Below are 19,241 nucleotides of genomic sequence, written 5' to 3' on the forward strand. Positions count from 1 at the left end.
CTAGTCACGCGAAATGGGATATAAAGTATAATTTTGGAGAGTAGGTTAAAAGAGTCTACTTTATTATTTAATAATTTATATAAATAGCATAATTCAGATACAGTGCATCTATTTTCAAAGGTAAAAAAATCCATTTTGTTTAACCGATTGGCTGTAAATGCAAAGCGTTTTATTTTTTTTATAATCTAGGTATTTTAAAAATTTACAATGTATGTATGTAAGGTATGTACAATTTTATTATTAATAAAATTTTAAAAATGTAAATTACATTCCTATGCGTGTTAGTTTGCCATAGACAATAAAAGTTCGTAAAAAAAACTAGCGACATCTACTGTTAAAAAAAGGAAATATCAGATCTAAACATTTCTTTTTACTAAGGAGTATTTTTAGTATTTCCGAATTTTTTTGAATTCAGTTCAATTTTATTTATTTTTTAAAAACTAGATACTAATTATACGCATTTAGAAAGTCTGTGTAGTGTCCTATGCACCATTAGGTGCGGAAAGGTAATGATGATGATGGTGATGAAAATGTGTACAAAATACCTTAACAGCGATCGGGCACCTATGGTGTCTTTACAACATCAAAACGGAGTGTAATATGGGCGACCTACATTTCCTATACATTCCCTCACCGGGTCTGGGCGGGTGTCCCGCGCTGTGGTGGGAGGGCGCGCGGGAGCGGCCGCCCGAGGAGCGCGCGCTGGATGCGGCGGACAGCGGCGAGGCGGGCGAGCGCGCGCCGGGCGCGGGCGCGGCCGGGCACGCCAGCGGGCACGCCAGCGGCGCGAGCGTGGGCCGGCACGACGGGCTGCGCGCGGCGCTGCAAGGCGTGAAACATCAATTTTAAAGGGAAAATACAGCAGTTTTACGGGAAAAAACAATTACTTATTATTTAATTTTAACCAATCGAAGCGTATATAATACTTATGGATATAGTTAATCAATCAACCGAACATAAAAAACTATAGTAAGATATGTTCCGAAATATACGAACGTACAATAAAATATGTTCCGAAAAATATGAACGTACAATAAGATATGTTCCGAAATATACGAACGTACAATACGATATGTTCCGAAATATACGAACGTACAATAAGATATGTTCAGAAATATACGAACGTACAATAAGACATGTTCCAAAATATATGAATGTACAATAAGATAAGATAAACACACACACGCACCCTCTCCCTCGTTCATTCCCACACGCACATGTATCCTCTCCCACATTCATTCACGCATACACACATTCACATACACATGAATACAAACGTCACACAAATACAATTACTAAACTTCTTTTCTTATATATTATGTGTCATTACATTTACAGTAGATTTTTTTAATTAGCTTTAGTATTGTTAAGATTTTTCTAATTATTTTTTTTATGTAATAGCTGTATAAATCCCAAATAAAATAAAATAAAATAAAATAAAATAAAGATATGTTCCGAAATATACGAACATTCAATAAGACATGTTCCGAAATATACGAACGTACAATAAGACATGTTCCGAAATATACGAATGTACAGTAAGATATGTTCCGAAATATACGAACGTATCCACTATCCATTTCTTAATAGCAATTTTATATTGTGAGAACTTACTAATTGTCCTTATGGATAATGAAAGTAGATTGTACACTTTAACCGAGTAGTAGGCCAATCCTCTTTGACCGAAGGTTGTATTAATTTTTTTATTTTTTGCAGCATCGGGGTGGAGTATTTAGAAAATCTTGTATTTGTAACGGAAGGTGGAGAATAATGTTTACGTGCGTATAGTAACAAAGCTTTTAACATAAAGTTGTTTTATAGATTTTACATTAAGATTTTCAAATATACCGAGGAAGGTAGTTCTGATTGGGACTCTAAGGATAATTTTTATTAAAGCTTTTTGTGCAGTTATTATTTGCTTGATCGGTGTCGTTTGCACATCCCCATCCAATTATCGCATATTCCAAAACCGATTGAGTTATTGCGTAATATATTTTTACAAGTTCTAAGTATGTAAGCAAGGTAAATAATGCTTTTCTCATCAAGTAAAATAGGAGAAGTGATTGATTTCAATGGTTTTCCTACCTGAATAGTGAATGTTCCCGGTAAGGCGGACATGAAGCGACAAGCATTTCTTCGAGTGGTACTCTTCCAAGAGACTCCACAAGGCCTGGAGTCGATTGACAGCGACCCATCGCAACTGAAACATTATATTAACATTAAACACTGTGTGAAAAATCTCCCTCGAGTCACAGTGTGACCTGAGGTTAGGAAATGATCGCCTGATAACCGCTGTATCTTTTTATCTTATTAAAATTATGTGTGTCTTGTTAATCCAGCCGGACCGAAGGGGGGAATTCGAATCCCCCATATACCGATTTGGTCAATTTCACTTTATGTACATGAGCATTCGGCAAACTAACAAAAATGAATAAAATACACGAATGAGTAAAATATGTGTACGCGAAAACATGAATAAATTATTGCACGGTCATAAACACTTCCAACGTTTTATTCTCCTGATGCCATATACAAGTAGGCGCTGGGGTCGTTTGGTCCCCCCGTTCGGATCATGTGTAATTTTTGGATGCTTGGTGAGGGAAAGGTTAAGTGATCTAATTAGATCTCTTTCTCTCAAGTGAATGTTTTATATATTTGTCTCGGGGTACTCTATATTTTGTCATTTTCGGAGATCCTAATGGACAAAATATTAAATTAAAAATGATCTAACTTACCTAAATATGTTACATGTTTTTTTCTTATATGTTAAGATTTATTTAAAGATTACAAAAAATAGTGTTAATATTCATAGTGGTTGCCGAGATATTAATTAATTAAGTACAATTTGCAACGCCGGATACATTACAGACACGGACAGGTTAAAAATGTGATTTTGCATTGCGAGTAAGATCGTAACAGTTTTTGGCGAAACGTGGATGTTCAAACATAGGTAGAATGGTGAATACTATGCAGTGTGTAATGTGGATACTAAAATAAGCCATTAACAATATATAAATCCTGGAAATGATTAGACTTCCATATTCCCTTCTCCAAAATGTTTTCAAATTTAAAATATTATTTATGTTTGAAAAGGTTCTTTTTAGAGAATTTTTTTTTGTAGCTGAGAACCAATAAATTTATCTTGCGCAATAAAGTACATTGATAATTATTACCCTTAATAGTGTTATTTGACTTACGTGTTCTTTTTACAACTAAACCTTGACAAAGAAGCTTGTTTGCTTTGAAACCGGTCGGCGAAAAATAAAAATTAGTGGTTAAAAACAAAGTTGCTTTATTTATTTTATTACTTGTATATTGTTTTAATATGTAATGAAATATTTTTGATTTATTTATTTATATATCTAGGAGTCCCGACTTAACACGGAATTTTCTAACAAGCCGGGACATAAAAAACATATAATTGTGTCTATGTAAAATTGTGTGTTTTGTGCATTAAATAAATACAATAAAAAAACTAAAATATATTTTTTTTAATACAATATTAAGTACACTACAAAATACTTTAAAATGTATCTGATTTATTGGAATTTTTCTTACCTTTTTCCAGTGGCGCTTTTTTATATTTCTCAAGTCTTTTGACAGCTATAGCCTCTAACCTCACCCTCGCTGCTGGATATTCCTTCAGAACATCCCACATGTCCTTCTTACTCAGCACGAAGAGATCCGAATACCCGACAGATCTTACCGAAGCCGTTCTTCGATTTCCTGGAATCATAGCATCGAGCGAATGAAATCAATACTTTATGTGAGGAGCATTCAATATTGATGTATAGAGACTGCAGTCAATGTGAAATCGTCTATTTAATCGAACGGTAACCTAACCTAACATCTCTGATTTAATTTTGATAATTTACATTGCTAGTTTAATTAAATGCATATTTTATTATTAACGTATTACCACAGAGATGAAGAACATTTTAGAGAAGGTAATATAGAAGTCTAGCCATCTACAAAGCTTATTACTGGCTGATTTAAGTGGCCACTTTACATAAAATAAAACAGACGTTGCCTAGTATGTAGGTGAAATAATTCAATTAGATGAATCTCACCCGCATAAACAAACGTTTCAGATCTTTTACTTCACAAATATCAACAGATGAAAGAATTGAAGGAATGTAGATGATTAAATATTGGCAGAATGGTGAGTGTTACACAGTGTGTAAAGTGGCTCTTAAACCAGCCAATGGCAGGTCATAAGCTTTGTAGACGCCTAGACGTCTATATTACCTTCTCTAAATTGTTCTAACTCTGTTGTAATATGTTAATATTAACATCTCCCCAAGGAGTTGAATCCAGTCCTTGTCTACGAAAATTTGGACAAACTCAAAATCTCAAAAAAATTTTTTTAGATTAATTTAATTTTAAACATTCATATTGTTAATTTCATTAAAATATGTATTTTATTAGTGTCTGCCTCGTGGTGTAGTGGTCAGCGCGTTTGCCTACCATGCAAGAGATCTCGGGTTCGATTCCCGACATGGCTGATATTAAATATTTATTTAAAAGAATGTTTTCACTCTAGAATATTTCATAGTCCCTAGACTGGTACCTGGAGCGTAAGACTGATCGTCGTACCTTCATGTAACACAAATAATCAAGATACGCTGCGATCGGTGTACGAATGCAGTGCCTTATTCACCATTAGGTGCGGAAAGGGAACGATGATAATGATTAGTGTTAACATGTAATTGACGAAAAATAAGCAGTAACTTTTTTTAGTTGCATAATTCTGTATTTTTAATATTACTTTTCATTGTTGTTAGTTGACATAAATAAATAAATAAATGTTTTCATTTTTTAAACTCAGGCGAAATAATGATTTTTATTGTTTTGAAATCATAAATGGATTTTTATAGAAAGAAACGTATTCAACTTTGTCCTTTTTTTTTAAACAGCATGGAACGTGTAAAAAAAAGGTTCCGGAGTATTTCGTTTGAAATACAAAATTTTGCCAATTTTAACAAGTCGATACAAAATTTAGTAGAACATTAATTTGTTGGCAACTTTTAACAATCAAGATATTTCTTTTCATTGTAATTCGATCTAGCAAATAACGGTCACAATCCCTGTAAATGCCTAGAATTCCCTATTCCTTCTAAGTTGCAATAAATATAAATCTTTGAAAATTAGTCTAAATTCAAATTTTTAAGGACACGGGCCGCCGTGCTCAAAAGATCGCTGATACGCTGTGATTGGAGTATTAATGCAGTTCTCTATGCACCATTATGTTCGGATACGGAAATAATAATGATGCGAAGTGCTTGCAGACATTTTTTTTTACTAACTTTTTAGTTTTGTAAATATAAATTGTAATCAATAATACTACAATTTATAAAAACAAAACTATCTCTATTTTTACAGGACAACTAACAAAAAGCACTCCAGTATTTAATACAAGGATCATCTATACACCGCTTAGAAATAAGTTGGTTTTATTTTTACAGGGGATTATAGCGTACCTAAATTATAAATCAATTCATTCCTTAAAAGAATACTTAAATTACTTATTCACAACTACTTTTCTTAAATTTAAAAAAGAGGATCACTTTGAGATATAAAGAATTAAGTCAAATACTTTTGATTTAAAAGTTTAAAAAGGAACTTATCATAAAAAACGAATTTACTTTTTGAATCACAAGGGATGTTTTCCATTTCACTAAATAAGCGCGATTTTTAAAGAAAAGTTTTTTGTGTAAGACAAGATTTTTGGTTAATTATAATTGACATATTTTTTTACTACTTTCATATCAAATAACATATTCTTTATATTTCAAATAATAATGTAATTACAAAATACATGTGCAGGATTTAAAAAAAACTATCGATACGGTCACATTTTTAAATATAAACTCACAAAAGTAATGTATATTAATAGGAAATTTCGATTGTTAACTGTTGTTTTTTTTATGCATTTATATTCGCAAAATACAGAGTAACAAATCTAACAATAAAATTAATCTAATTTATTCAGTTTAAGATTAAATCCAAATGAAATGATTCTAATAAGTTCAAGAAATCGTATTTTACAAAAATAATCAGCGAGGAATCATTAATATATTTTTATTTTCATTATTGCTATGCCTTTTATTACACAGCTTACTTGAAAATAGTATTTTTTCTATTTGCCATTGTGTTCTATTTAATACAACAAAACAATATCACAGTGGTATTTACAAAAAAAACAGGCTGGAGAAAAATCACATTTTATTCGGTGATATCTCTGGGAGTTGAAACCAAGTTCTGGAACTTTTGTGGCTTAAGCAAGCGTATTAAGCATTGTCCCAAAGAAGCGCCAATTGCATTACGTACAATGCAAAAAACTAACACATTATTTTAATTTTATGACGCAAATAAAAAAAATCACAATCGTTATTGTTAATGTACCTTTATGATTCTAAAATTTTTTTTTTCAATAGACCGCCTTTGTTAGGGTAAATATACGTAGGTACGCGTAAAACGTACTTTTTTTAAATACAATTATTAGGCTAATGCGTTTTTATAAATTGAGGGCCGTTTTTTAAAAATTCGGCATTTGTTTTAAATGCAATTTTTCAGAAGAGGGCTTTCTGTGATTCGCATCAAATCGCGTGATAAACCTTTGTTTTACAAAATTACGCCTTACAACTAAACCTAATTTATTTTAAGTTTATAATTTGCTTTTATATTTTATTAGTACCCAATAATAAATATTGAAATTAGGGATGCGCGATGAAATTTCGAGTTTTGAAAAATGACAAGTTTCTGATGTTCTTTTTAAGCCAGTGTGTTTTGGTGAGTATTTTGTTCAGGTAATCAATGCGTCTTGATACTGGCTTTTTATTTTTTTTAAACCCAAACCGCCAAATGGGGTGAATGTTGTGTTTTTAAAAAACGGCCCTCAATTATAGATATAAATATTATGGTGATATTTTCACACAATACTTAATATTAAAAACTCTGGAGAAAGTAAACGACAGTACAAAAAATATAAGTAAAGATCTTAAAAGGTAGGGTTGGTAAAATATCATGCACAAAGATGACACGCCAAGGTTCAATGCAAGCTTTTAATATAAAAAGCCAAAGTTAAGATCAATTAAAAGAAGAAAAAATATTTTAAAATTAAAGGGGTTATCACAGTTGCCACAGTCTCAATAGATTGCTACTCAGAGCTTGCGTCAAGACAAGGGAGTCGCCAGAAAAGTTGGATTTTTGAAAGCGGGGCTTAGTTTTCGTTACCTACATTAGCCAAACAATAGTTTGAAGCTGCTCAGATATCAAACAATGCCAATTTAACCAATTTTGTAAATGTATCCGTGAAAACCTTTTTAAAAATACCCTTTACAATAGATTTATTAAATAATTCGTTTTAGAGAGAGAGTTTCGCAGATTTCAGATTTGCAACCCAAGATTTTCATTTAAAATAATTGGACTTAACCGAGTGAATAATTATTTTTTATCCAACGCAAATATAATCTTTAAAAATGAAATCTCAAATAAACACTGGAGCTAGACGGATGTGGCGTCACTTGGGATACTTTGATACATCTACTAGTGAAAAATGTGCTTTCATGCATCGTATAAAATGCCTAACTCACGCGTGCTCGCTGGCCTCTAATTAAAAGAAGAACTTTAATTGGCAGGCAAATTTAATTTCTTTGATAATAAATAGTTTCGCCATTTGTCGAATAAAATTCAGGCAGCATTAAACATAAATGAAAAGATTAAATGTTACTAAAAACGACTTTCACAGAATACATTTATTCATGTTTTTGAAAATTGTAAATACGCATTGTAAGATAATATTTATGACTAAGGGTTCTAAAATTTGGAAAGAAATATTTTAGTGTTTGGAAAATTCATTAGTATAATGTTTGATTGGAAGAAAAGGACACTTTTGAAGCGAGAAATGACAGGACAAAACTAACTTTCGTCAAACGTATCTGCTTCAGTTTTTTTTTGTTAGACAAATTAATACTTGTGAAATTTTTCAAATGACATTTTTTTTTAGACAATAGATATCTCGGAACTTTATCTAAAACTTATATTAGGAAATTAATTGCAATTCTTTTATACCAGATAAAAAAAAACACGAATAAAATATCTTTAGTGAATACTTTGACGATTGTACTGTAGTGAATAAAAAAATTAAAATTCGCATTAAATACACTCCAGTCTTAGTTAGGCGAGTACCTAATTTTATTGTGAAACAACATGTTCATCGTTCAAAGTTTCAAATGAGCAAAAGTGTAAATATAAACTGATACAATATGAGTAATTTATTGTAATATCATATTTTTCAGTGTCTAGATTAAATGTCAAACCACAAACCTGCTCTATTTAAATAATTTATTTGTTTATTTAATAGAATATTTTCTATTAATAATCAACATTTTATTTCAAAGAAGTTATTGGCAGAAAACTCACATAGAGACAGGCGTATTACTTTTTGTTTATGCTTCTACTGTTAACAATCATGTACAAAAACAGAATAAAAATGATAATATACCCAAAAAATGTATCGTCTTTTTCGGATAATCTTGTGAAGATTGGATTCGACGTTTTTGCTAACATTGCAGGAGCCATCTTCCTGGTAAACATGGTATTATGTAGAAAAAATAATATATTTGTGTTCATATAACACCGAAATAACATGGCCAAAAATGACGAGCTTAAATAAAACTCAACATGGCTCCGGCGGTACACATGACAAAAATGACTCGAATGAACGTACCTACTGCCGACTGCGACACGGTAAAATTACTAATCAATAAACACATTTTATTTACACGAAATTTGATTTTTCTTTTATTTTAAATCTTGAAGTAGGACACACATAAACAAATTTTTATTTGTGCTCTAATAATAACAATGTACATACATATTTTAAATTTATAAGTGGTTTAGCACATATTTTTTTACCTTCAGTTAGAATTTTTACGATTTTTTTCTTCGTACATTTTTTTTTCCTTATAATATTTTTTTTCTGCCTTATATAAAATTGAATTTTATGACTTTGCCTTTTTTAAAATTGGAGTCTGATTTTTACCCTTCCTCTGGCATTGTGATCATTGTTCATGTTAGCTTTGATAATTTTATTCCTAAAATTCTGTATTTTTTTAGAACTCATAACAAATGTCATCGTAATTTATTATAGAAATAAAATACAAATTAGGAATATCCAGTGACCGGTGTCATCGCTTTCGCGACATCTTCGAGACTGCTATCTTTATCAAGAAATTTAATGTATTTATTCAAAACAGAGGTAAGTATAGAAAATTCAAAATTATAAGATAGTAAATTAAATTAAATTATTTTGGTCTTAAGGATCATTAACAAAGAGGATAAAAGTATCACTCGTTTTTTATTTTTATAATAAATTACAATGAACTTCCATCAAGAATTTTTACTACCAAAATTAAATGTTTTTAATATCATCGCATTGAAGAATATTCTTTGCTTATATCTGATATACTTGTGTATCTTTTTTTCAAAATAATTCTTAAGGCTTTGTTTCGTAATATGGTTAGTTTTTTCAAATTTTCTTGGTTTGATAAAAATAATATTCTGCTACAGTAGTTAATGTGATAGTTTACCCTGAAGATAGCACCAGCAACGGTAGCCAAATCGTCGGAAAGAATCCAACATACACGGAATGACCCAAAAAATACGATACATAAAATAAAATAAATAAAATTTACAATACTAGCTATGAAACGCGTCTTAAAAGAAAACAGCCTTACATGGCACCTTAAATGACAACATCATTTGGTCAAAGGAGTCAAATATACCTTGGACCAAGGATATATAACAATATACCATTGGCCACAAAAGCAGATAAAAATCATGAGCAATTTAAACTATTTGTAAAAAAATGGCTACTTGATTTGGGTCCCGAGAACTGTCTTGAGATGGTCACCCCACCAAAGCAGTAGTTTACAGTTGTTTATGTGTAATTATTTTTGTATTTCATGTTTTGTATTTTTATCCACACAGTGTCTCTATGAATATATGTCATATACTCATATATTTGGCATTTGTGCGGATGTTGGGCCACCGGGAGCTGACAGTAGCTTGTTACTTGACCTAATGTCTGCACAGTAGTTAAATGTGTGAGCTGTACTAATAATATAATGTTGTTTTCTTTTTCTTTCTTTTTTTTTTCTCTCTCTTACTATTATATATGTATATATATCTGTGTGGATTTAAATGTGAATATGTAATATTTTATATGTATTTTATATATATTTTTTAGACACTATAAGTATAATATATTAAATCATGTAAATGAATGCCTCGACACGGGTTGTTCCCAGTGAGGTATTCATATTTTAAAAAAAAGTTTTATATAAAACGTGAAGTAATAAATAAATAAATAAACAACAGTGACGTGAAAATTTACGCACCCATTAAAATCTGTACCTAACAAATTTTGAATTGAGTTTTAAATTTCACATGTATGAATTTTTCTAAGTAAAAATATGAAAAATAGACTGATACATCCGACGAAATTCGCAATTATTACAAAATAAAGTGGCATTCCGTTAGAAAGAAAAAATAAGAGATTGAGAGAGGGGTCTTGCAGTACTTAGAAAATTAGTGAAATGAAAGAAAGAATTATTTTAGTTGAATAATTGAGTGAAATTATCTTTACTCATTTTGGCGTGGCGTCTTGTAGTTGATATTTACCGAGTAGTTTACCTGCTGTTCCCATGTTTAATATCGATATTTCCCCGAAATATGAACCAGCCTTAAGTGTCGCGAGTACCGTTTTGCCGTTGTCCGCCACCACCTGAAGTCGACCCCTGTTCACTATGTACATCTCCTTGCCGACTTCACCTGAAATGTTTATATTTCACATATTCATATTTCACATGTTCATATTTCACATGTTCATATTTCACATGTTCATATTTCACATGTTCATATTTCACATGTTCATATTTCACATGTTCATATTTCAAACTTTCATATTTCACATATTCATTTTATATTTAACATGCATAACTTTCACATGTACATATTTAAAAATTATACCGAAGGCTTTAAACTATGAATCTATGAAAAAAAGTGTAATAAAAATAAATTATTTTAATAACAGCAGAGATGAAGAACATTTAAGAGATGGTAATATAGAAGTCTAGGCATCTAAAGGGCTGATGACCGTCAATGGCTCTCAATCTTGTCTACAAAAAATTTAACAAACTCAAAATATTGTTGATAAATCCACCTGGTTCATGAAGAAGTATAGAAATTGAAAAAATCAGATTTTCAAGCGTTGCCAAGCATGTAGGTGAAATAATTCAATTAGATGAATCTCACCCGCATAAATTAAGGTTTCAGCTCTTTAACTTCACAAACATCAACATATGAAAGAATTGAAGGAATATAGATGTTCAAATCCGGGTTGTGGTCCCGTGGTAGTATTGTGGAATCATGGGCCAAAGGTCCCAGGTTCGAATCCCACTCTACCACAACTCGATTTCCATTTTTCCAGCACAAGTTCGTAAATACGACTTTTTGGAAATGATCTGAAAATTTAAATATTTGAGTATATGATAAGAACTCCAGTATTTCTCTTTTTTTTTAATATAGGCAGAATGGTGAATGTTACACAGTGTGTAAAGTGGCCACTTAAACCAGCCATTGACAGGTCATAAGCCCTGTAGATGCCTAGACTTCTCTATTACATTTTCTTAAATGTTCTTCATCTCTGTTGTAATATGTAAATATAAACAGCTCCCGAGGGAGTTTAATCCATTTCTTGTCTACAAAAATTTGGACAAACTCAAAGTATTGTTGAAAAGTTATTATAAGTTTTAACAAGACATTTATTTAATGAGTCATTATAAGATTGAAAATAAAACAAACAAAAACACTTTGGTAAATAAGATAATGACTTAATTTTTATTAGGTCAGATAAGGTCACCAAACACATGTCTTTATTTATTTACGAAATGACATAAATGTAAACAAGTCAATAAGATTATCGATAATTTAAATAATAAAATGACAATAAATTAAATAAGTCACTAAGATTATCGGTAAGTCGGAACGAAAAAATCACAAAGCTAAAATGGTCGTTTTGATATTTAAAGAAATAAAGTAAACATGCCATTTGTATCGGAATAAAATTGACTAAGCGGCTTTCGGTTACTATATGTTCGTCTGCGTTGCGTCCTTCACACGGCAATGTAAACACTGCACTAATTGCGTCGCTTCTGTAGTGACACGGAAACTGAAATCTGAGTAGTAAAAAGACCGATGCAACGGTATTTTCCTATTCAGAAAGATGGATAATGTTTATTGAAGTAGTTTTATGATCTTAACTCATTTTTAGCTTTTTTGAGTTAAGTCGTTTTCATCTTAGGAGCGATATCAAATTATTACCTTATTAAAAAATCCGTTCAATTCATTAAAAAAAAAATTATAAATGTCACCGAAAGATAAATGAATTAAAACCGTTTATGTTCTTTTGAGGACATACGCAAATGTATAAAGGCTAGGCAGAAAGAGTTGAGACTAAAGTTTTCAAACAAAAAATCTTTTCCAGAAAGAAAATGAATAAAAGTACAATAGGAAGATAACAAACTTCAATAATACAATTTTACAAGTTTTTAATTGTATTTCCTTCCTTTGTCAGGCTCAAACTTTTCCGAATTGTAATTAAAGATTGTTTCCAATTCTTCCAAAGTTAAATAATAGCATTAGCAACTCTGCGTAGTACCAGTTTTTTTTAAATTCACCTCATCATTGGGATTAAGCCTTTGTACATATAAAAATATTATCAATAAATTAAATTATTTTTATTATTTATTTATAGTTATTGTAATGTTTTGTTATTCTTTCTCTTTTCTCTACTGCATTGACATGTTTTTCTACTTTTAAACTACTTTTAATTACTTATATTGTATATGTATATACAGTCAATATATTTCTGCTCTTACTATGTGTCATTAATTTTGAAAATGTTTTTAAATTGACTAAAATTTATTTTCTTATTTAAAAATTCTTTAAAGATTCGTCTCATCGTTTCTTTGAATCCCTTAAAATATGTATGTGTATATTTATGTTTTTCCTTTTTAAAAAATGTTTTTATCATTTTATTTTATTTTTACATCTGAGCATGTTTTTCGTTCATTATTTTAATTCTTAACTTTTAATTAGTTTTACAAATTTTCTTAATTTTTTTACTTTAATTTTAATTTTTGAGCAACTTCTATTTATGTTTTTTTTCCTTCTCTTTTTTGTACTTAAATTAATAACCTTACATATAATAACTTTATAATATGGAAACTTCGCTGGTCCATTAGAGTTAAGTCCAACTGTGTAAAATATAAAACTTTGTAACTGTACTGTATATTTCCTAAATAAAAGAAAATAAAATTAAAAAAAATAAAAGAAGCATTAAACACATGTCTATATTAATTTGATTACATTGATGAAAACACATTTTGCAGGTTTTAATTACAGAAGAGTTTTAAATTTTGTCATATTTTTACAATTGAAGGGTACACGACAAAACCAGGCGCATTAACAAATAATGAATTTTACAGGAGAGAAAAAAGGAAGATTAAAATCCTTTTATTGTGGGGTACCGGCTTCTTATACTGAATAAAGTAGGTTTCCGTTTAATGTTCAATATGTTTTTACATAAAATCACAGAAAAATGTTAACAAAAATATCTACATTTAAATTTGAAAACTCAATTCTCGAACATACAAAAATGAACTAATTACAGAAATCATTGCATTGCGCTGTGACCCCATATTTTTTTTACAATTTATGAAACAAGGAGACACATTTTATTAATTATACTCTATTGGACTAATTTAGCGTAAAACATGGCATCAATATCACGGAAATAAAATAAACAATGACCTCGTTTTGCCTTTCAATTAAAAACATCAAGTTATACTTTACGTTTTTCGGTGCAACTGGACATTGATCTGGAATATGTAAATGACAGAAAACAAATTTTCAAACCTTTTCTACAAATATAATCCCCCGGGGAAAATAGTACGGGCCGCAGTTTGAGAACCAGTTCACACAGGAAACCCGCTTCAGTATTTTGAAAGATCTCCACCCTGCAGGAGAAAAATCACAAATTAAAATAAATATTTTTTATAAGCGTTTCTTGCCATCTGTCGATGAAGATTTTAAGTGGTTTATAAACTACGTAGATAACAGTGGCGAACGGTGATTTAAAAAAAAATGTATGCTCCAAAACTGTTAATTAAATTTATAACAGTATTTAAATATGAGTAATATATAAATATATTATTGTTATTAAAAACATTTTTCAATTTGTGGTGTGACATTTTACACTTATGTGTTTATAAATTTGTATAAACCACTTTAATTTTGAGTTACACTTCGACCGGTTCCGAGGTTACTACCTCATCGTCAGGAATTCAACTAACTTTTAATTACACGCGTTGCTATTTATATTATAAAATATTGTATGAAAGAGACAGAAAAATGAAAAAAAAAGAGAGAAAGACGATAAAATGAATCGTAACGGGAATATTTTTAAAAAAAGACTCGAAATTAAATTTAATTGATTATTTATTATTTGAAGTGTTTGATTAATGGCTTAACTAATTTCTAATCGTTCTAAATTGTCTGAACGAAAACAATTTTTATTGACATGCAAAATTTCTACCCCCGTTTCATGATTTAAATCATGGCTTTCAGATAAAAAATGATTTGTGAATTCTGAAAAATTAATATTACTGAGACATATTGTATGTTCAATGATTCTAACTTTAAATTTACGTGAAGTTTTTCCAATATAGTAATTAATAATAAATAATCAATTAAATTTAACTTCAAGTCCTCTTTTAAAAATATTCCCGTTATGATTCATTTTATCTTCTTTCTATCCCTTTCTTTCATTTTCTGTCTCTTTCATACAATATTTTATAATATAAAAAGCAACGCGTGTAATCATAAGTTAGTTTAATTCCTGACGATTTTTTCAATTCAATTTTTCAATTCAATTTATTTATTTTAAATATAACATATACATTACAAAAATATATTCAATACGTACATATTATAAAAAAGGAAAAAAAATACACGAAAGAGACTCATGTCAAAGGAGTCGAAGAATCCTGCTCCGGAAAACCCCTTCGGATACATGGAACAGATCAATATCCAGAGCGATGTTGTTCAACATAGCGGTAGCTCTTCCAACAGGCATAACCATAGGCAGGTTGGTCCTGAATATCGGAATATGAAACAATCTATGCTGACGCTGTCTTAGGTAATTATCAGGAACATACAAACCAATGCTCATCATAATTTCAGAATTATCGATCATACCGCGCAACAATCGATAAAAATGTGTGGTCAAATACACATTCCTTCTAGTCTCTAAACTGTTGTAGCCAAGCATACCCTGGAGAAACTCGGTCGGGTAGAGCCAAGGATAATACCCGCACTCTCTCATGTAGAGATATCTCAGAAACTTCTTTTGGATTTTCTCTATCATAAGAGAGTACTTCAGTTCATGTGGCCCCCAAATCATCGAGCCACTCTCGAGTCTACTTCGCACCAAGGAGTTGTAAAGAGTTCTCAGTACGCGGGTATTTTCGAAAACCCTGGCAGTACGCAGAACAAATCCTAACATCTTCAATGCATCACCACTGATTGTCTCTATGTGTTCATGAAATGTCAGGGTGCTCACAAATCTAACGCCCAGATCCTTAACATTCGATGTTCGTATCAGATTCTGGTCATTCATTTTGTAGCGAAAAAAAAGAGTTTTTTGGGCCCTAGTGAAGGACGTGACCGAACACTTGGAAACATTAAACCCAAGTTTGTTTCGCCTTCCCCATTCAGATATATTAGATATATCCGCTTGGAGAAGACGAAAATCGTCAGAAGTTGTCACCTTTAAAAACAGTTTTAAGTCATCCGCAAACAACAGAAAACGCGAGTTCAAAATTACATTTTTAATATTATTAATGAAAATTGAGAACAACAATGGACCCAGGTTAGAGCCTTGTGGGACACCCGAGAAAGTATGGAAACACTCTGACGCGAATAGACCGTAGGAGACGTATTGGTTTCTGTTTTGGAGGTAGCTCGCCATTAATTTTAACATACCATCCGAGAAACCGATCTCATACAGCTTATTTAATAAGACATCATGGTCGACAGTATCAAAGGCCTTGGCGAAGTCATTATATGAACAGTCTACCTGATGTCCTGCATCCAGAGCTTCCGTGACGTAGTTTGTAAAAACCATTAGATTGGTTTTAACCGAGCGGCCTTTCCTGAACCCATGTTGTTCATCAATAATAAATGGCTCTACTCGGGAGGTGACGATTCTACATATGATAATTTCAAATACCTTCGCTGGTGCAGAAAGAACAGCTACAGGTCTGTAATTTTCTACTGATGACTTAGATCCACTTTTATGTATAGGTGTTACTTTTGACGTCTTCCATGTTTCTGGGAAGACCCCCGTATTAAAAGAAAGATTATACAAAAAACAGAGGGGTTTTTTGATCAGTTCCACACAACCTTTTAGGAAGAATGTCGGAATAAAATCTGGTCCGAGAGAATTAGTAATACTTAATTTTTTGATAGTGTCGGCCACATCCTTCTCATTGATATTTTGAACATCAATAAACTGTGCACCGGTCTGTGAACATTGCTTAGCAATATTAACATCTAGAAGCGGAGGTTCATTGCTATATACTGTTTTAAAATGACCTGCAAACGCTTCAGCTATGTTTGCACCTCGAACCAATTTTTCACCCCATGTCATGGAGTCAACACTCCCACCATCCGCCTTTTGTGACCTTATATAGTCCCAAAAGGTTATATAGTCCCCAAAACGATGAGGTAGTAACCTCGAAACCGGTCGAAGTGTAACTCGAAATTAACGTGGTTTATACACATTTATAAACATATAAGTGTTATATATAATGGCTATTTTTTCTGTGGTTATGTGAACATCATTTCTTTGCTTCAGCTGTTGACAAAAAAATATTATCATCAATAATCTATCATATCAACTCAAACAACAAGTTTAAGTTTGTAAGTGAAAATTCTTGATGGAAGTTCATTGTAATTTATTATATAAATAAAAAACGAGTGATACTTTAATCCACAAATTTGAAATATCCAGTGACCGGTTTCATCACTTTCGCGACATCTTCGAGACTGGTATCTTTATTAAGGGGTTCAATGTATTTATACAAAACAGAGGTAAGGATGATTTTTTCAAAATCACACTCACGAAGGATGGGATACTAAAAATAAAATACTTAAACTCATTAAAATAGCATTATATCAACTCATTAGTTGACCCGAAAAAACATTTTTGATAATGATCCTTAAGATAAAAATAACTTTATTTAATTTACTTTCATATGATTTTGAATTATCTATCCGTACCTCTGTTTTGTATAAATACATTGAACCCCTTAATAAAGATACCAGTCACGAAAGCGATGAACCGATCAATGGATATTCCTAATTTGTGGAAAGTATCACTCGTATTTTATTTATATAATAAATCAAAAAACAAGCATTATTGACTTCGCGATATTCGACACCATTTCGATTATAAAAGTTATAAAATACCACAATGATATTCAGAAGATATGTTTCCATTGCGATTGAAATGACAAAACTGAGTAATGTCAGACTCCTAGAAATGAAAAATTCCAAAAATGGGCACCATGTCATATGTCAACTGTATCTGATCAATGGAAAAGAGTCCTTTGGAAATAATGTTCGAAATACTATTTTCCAAATAGAGGAACTTCAAATGGTATTTTCAATCTGCAAGCTTATTTAAGCACAAAAAATACCGCACCTGAGTTTGAGATATTAAATATTGAGTACATTTTTGAGTGGAGAAATACACTACCATTTTCGGATAGTTTTTTCGTTTACTGGGAACGGGCTGGCGCAGAGCGAGCTTTATCAATAATATTTGTTAACATATTACAACAGAGATGAAGAGCATTTAAGAGAAGATAATATAGAATATGGGCAGAATGGTGAATGTTACACAGTGTGTAAAGTGGCCACCTAAACCAGCCAATTTATGTATTTATTTATTTATTTATACTTTTACATTGTTTGTATTCTTTTTTTTTATACAGAATAATGTTCCCCCACTGGGGTGTCCCGTGCCGAGGGAAACATTTTACGAAATGTGAAACATGCCTAAGATTAGCTATTTAACAAAGTTAACATAATAATAACAATAAAAAAAAACGTAATTAATCCAATTAACCTAATTATAATTAACATAAGCCCTGTAGATGCCTGTAGATGCCCTGTAGATGCCAACAGAGATGAAGAAAATTTAAGAGAAGGTAATATAGAAGTCTAGACTTCTACAGGGCTTATGAACTGTCAATGGCTGGCTTAAGTGGCCACTTTACACACTGTGTAACATTCACCATTCTGCCCATATTTAAACTGAATATGGTGAATGTCACGCAGTGTGTAATGTGGCCACCTTAACCAGCCATTGACAGGTCATAAGCCCTGTAGGTGCCTAGACTTCTATATTACCTTCTCTTAAATGTTCTTCTTCTCTGTTGTAATATGTTAGTATAAATATTATTAACAATATTTTAAATATGAATATGTGAATGTTGGCGTTGATAAATAAATATTTTTATTTTTTTTATTTATTCTTCCATATATACACTTAAACATTATTTATTTATTTATTAACGGACATTGTCCATGTATACAATTTATAGGGTTTAAATATTACAATAAAATAATAGTTTAAAACATTAAAAAAAGAAGCATTGACAAACATAAGGGACACCGAGACAAGATCTGGACTTTTTATATAGGGCTCGTTTGAATCGTTGTAAACTTAAACCAAAAAAGTCCAGATCTTGTCTTGAGTTAACAATACGACAAAGGCGATCGATATCGATAGCCAAATATATAGGTAAGCTGCGCACAATTGCTTATATAAACGATTCGCCCTTGCAAGATAACGCAATCAAATTGACTAATATTAGATTAGGTTAGGTAAGGTCTAATTACTATAAAAAATATTTTCTGTTATGGTAGATAAGCCATTAAATTATTATTTTTAATATAATTTATTACTTATTTATTATTTTATTTATTTATTATACGGCACAAGTGCCTTTTACAATATAAAATACAACGATACAATGAGTTAGTTAGATACACAAAAATTTTAAAAAACCACATTAAAACATGAGCTTAAAAAGAAAAATCAAAAT

At 31.0% G+C, this 19,241-nt stretch overlaps 1 protein-coding gene across 1 annotated transcript in view; it reads right to left on the reverse strand.

Moving 5' to 3' along the window:
* Positions 1-634: 634 nt before the first annotated feature.
* The window catches only part of LOC148278574 (cyclic nucleotide-gated channel alpha-3-like), a gene marked incomplete at its 3' end in the record, with an annotated part of 169,032 nt that continues 150,425 nt past the window's right edge, over positions 635-19,241 (reverse strand). The window contains exons 8-12 of the mRNA XM_088231187.1: positions 13,984-14,084; positions 10,687-10,836; positions 3,559-3,726; positions 2,086-2,200; positions 635-810 (exon numbers count right to left, since the gene is read on the reverse strand). Coding sequence (XP_088087313.1) covers positions 635-810; positions 2,086-2,200; positions 3,559-3,726; positions 10,687-10,836; positions 13,984-14,084 — 710 coding nt within the window. The remainder of the gene's footprint in view (positions 811-2,085; positions 2,201-3,558; positions 3,727-10,686; positions 10,837-13,983; positions 14,085-19,241) is intronic.

The sequence above is a fragment of the Micrasema longulum genome, unplaced genomic scaffold (assembly GCF_059751315.1).
Source record: "Micrasema longulum isolate JH-2025_06_02 unplaced genomic scaffold, ASM5975131v1 h1tg000859l, whole genome shotgun sequence".
Lineage (NCBI taxonomy): Eukaryota > Metazoa > Arthropoda > Insecta > Trichoptera > Brachycentridae > Micrasema > Micrasema longulum.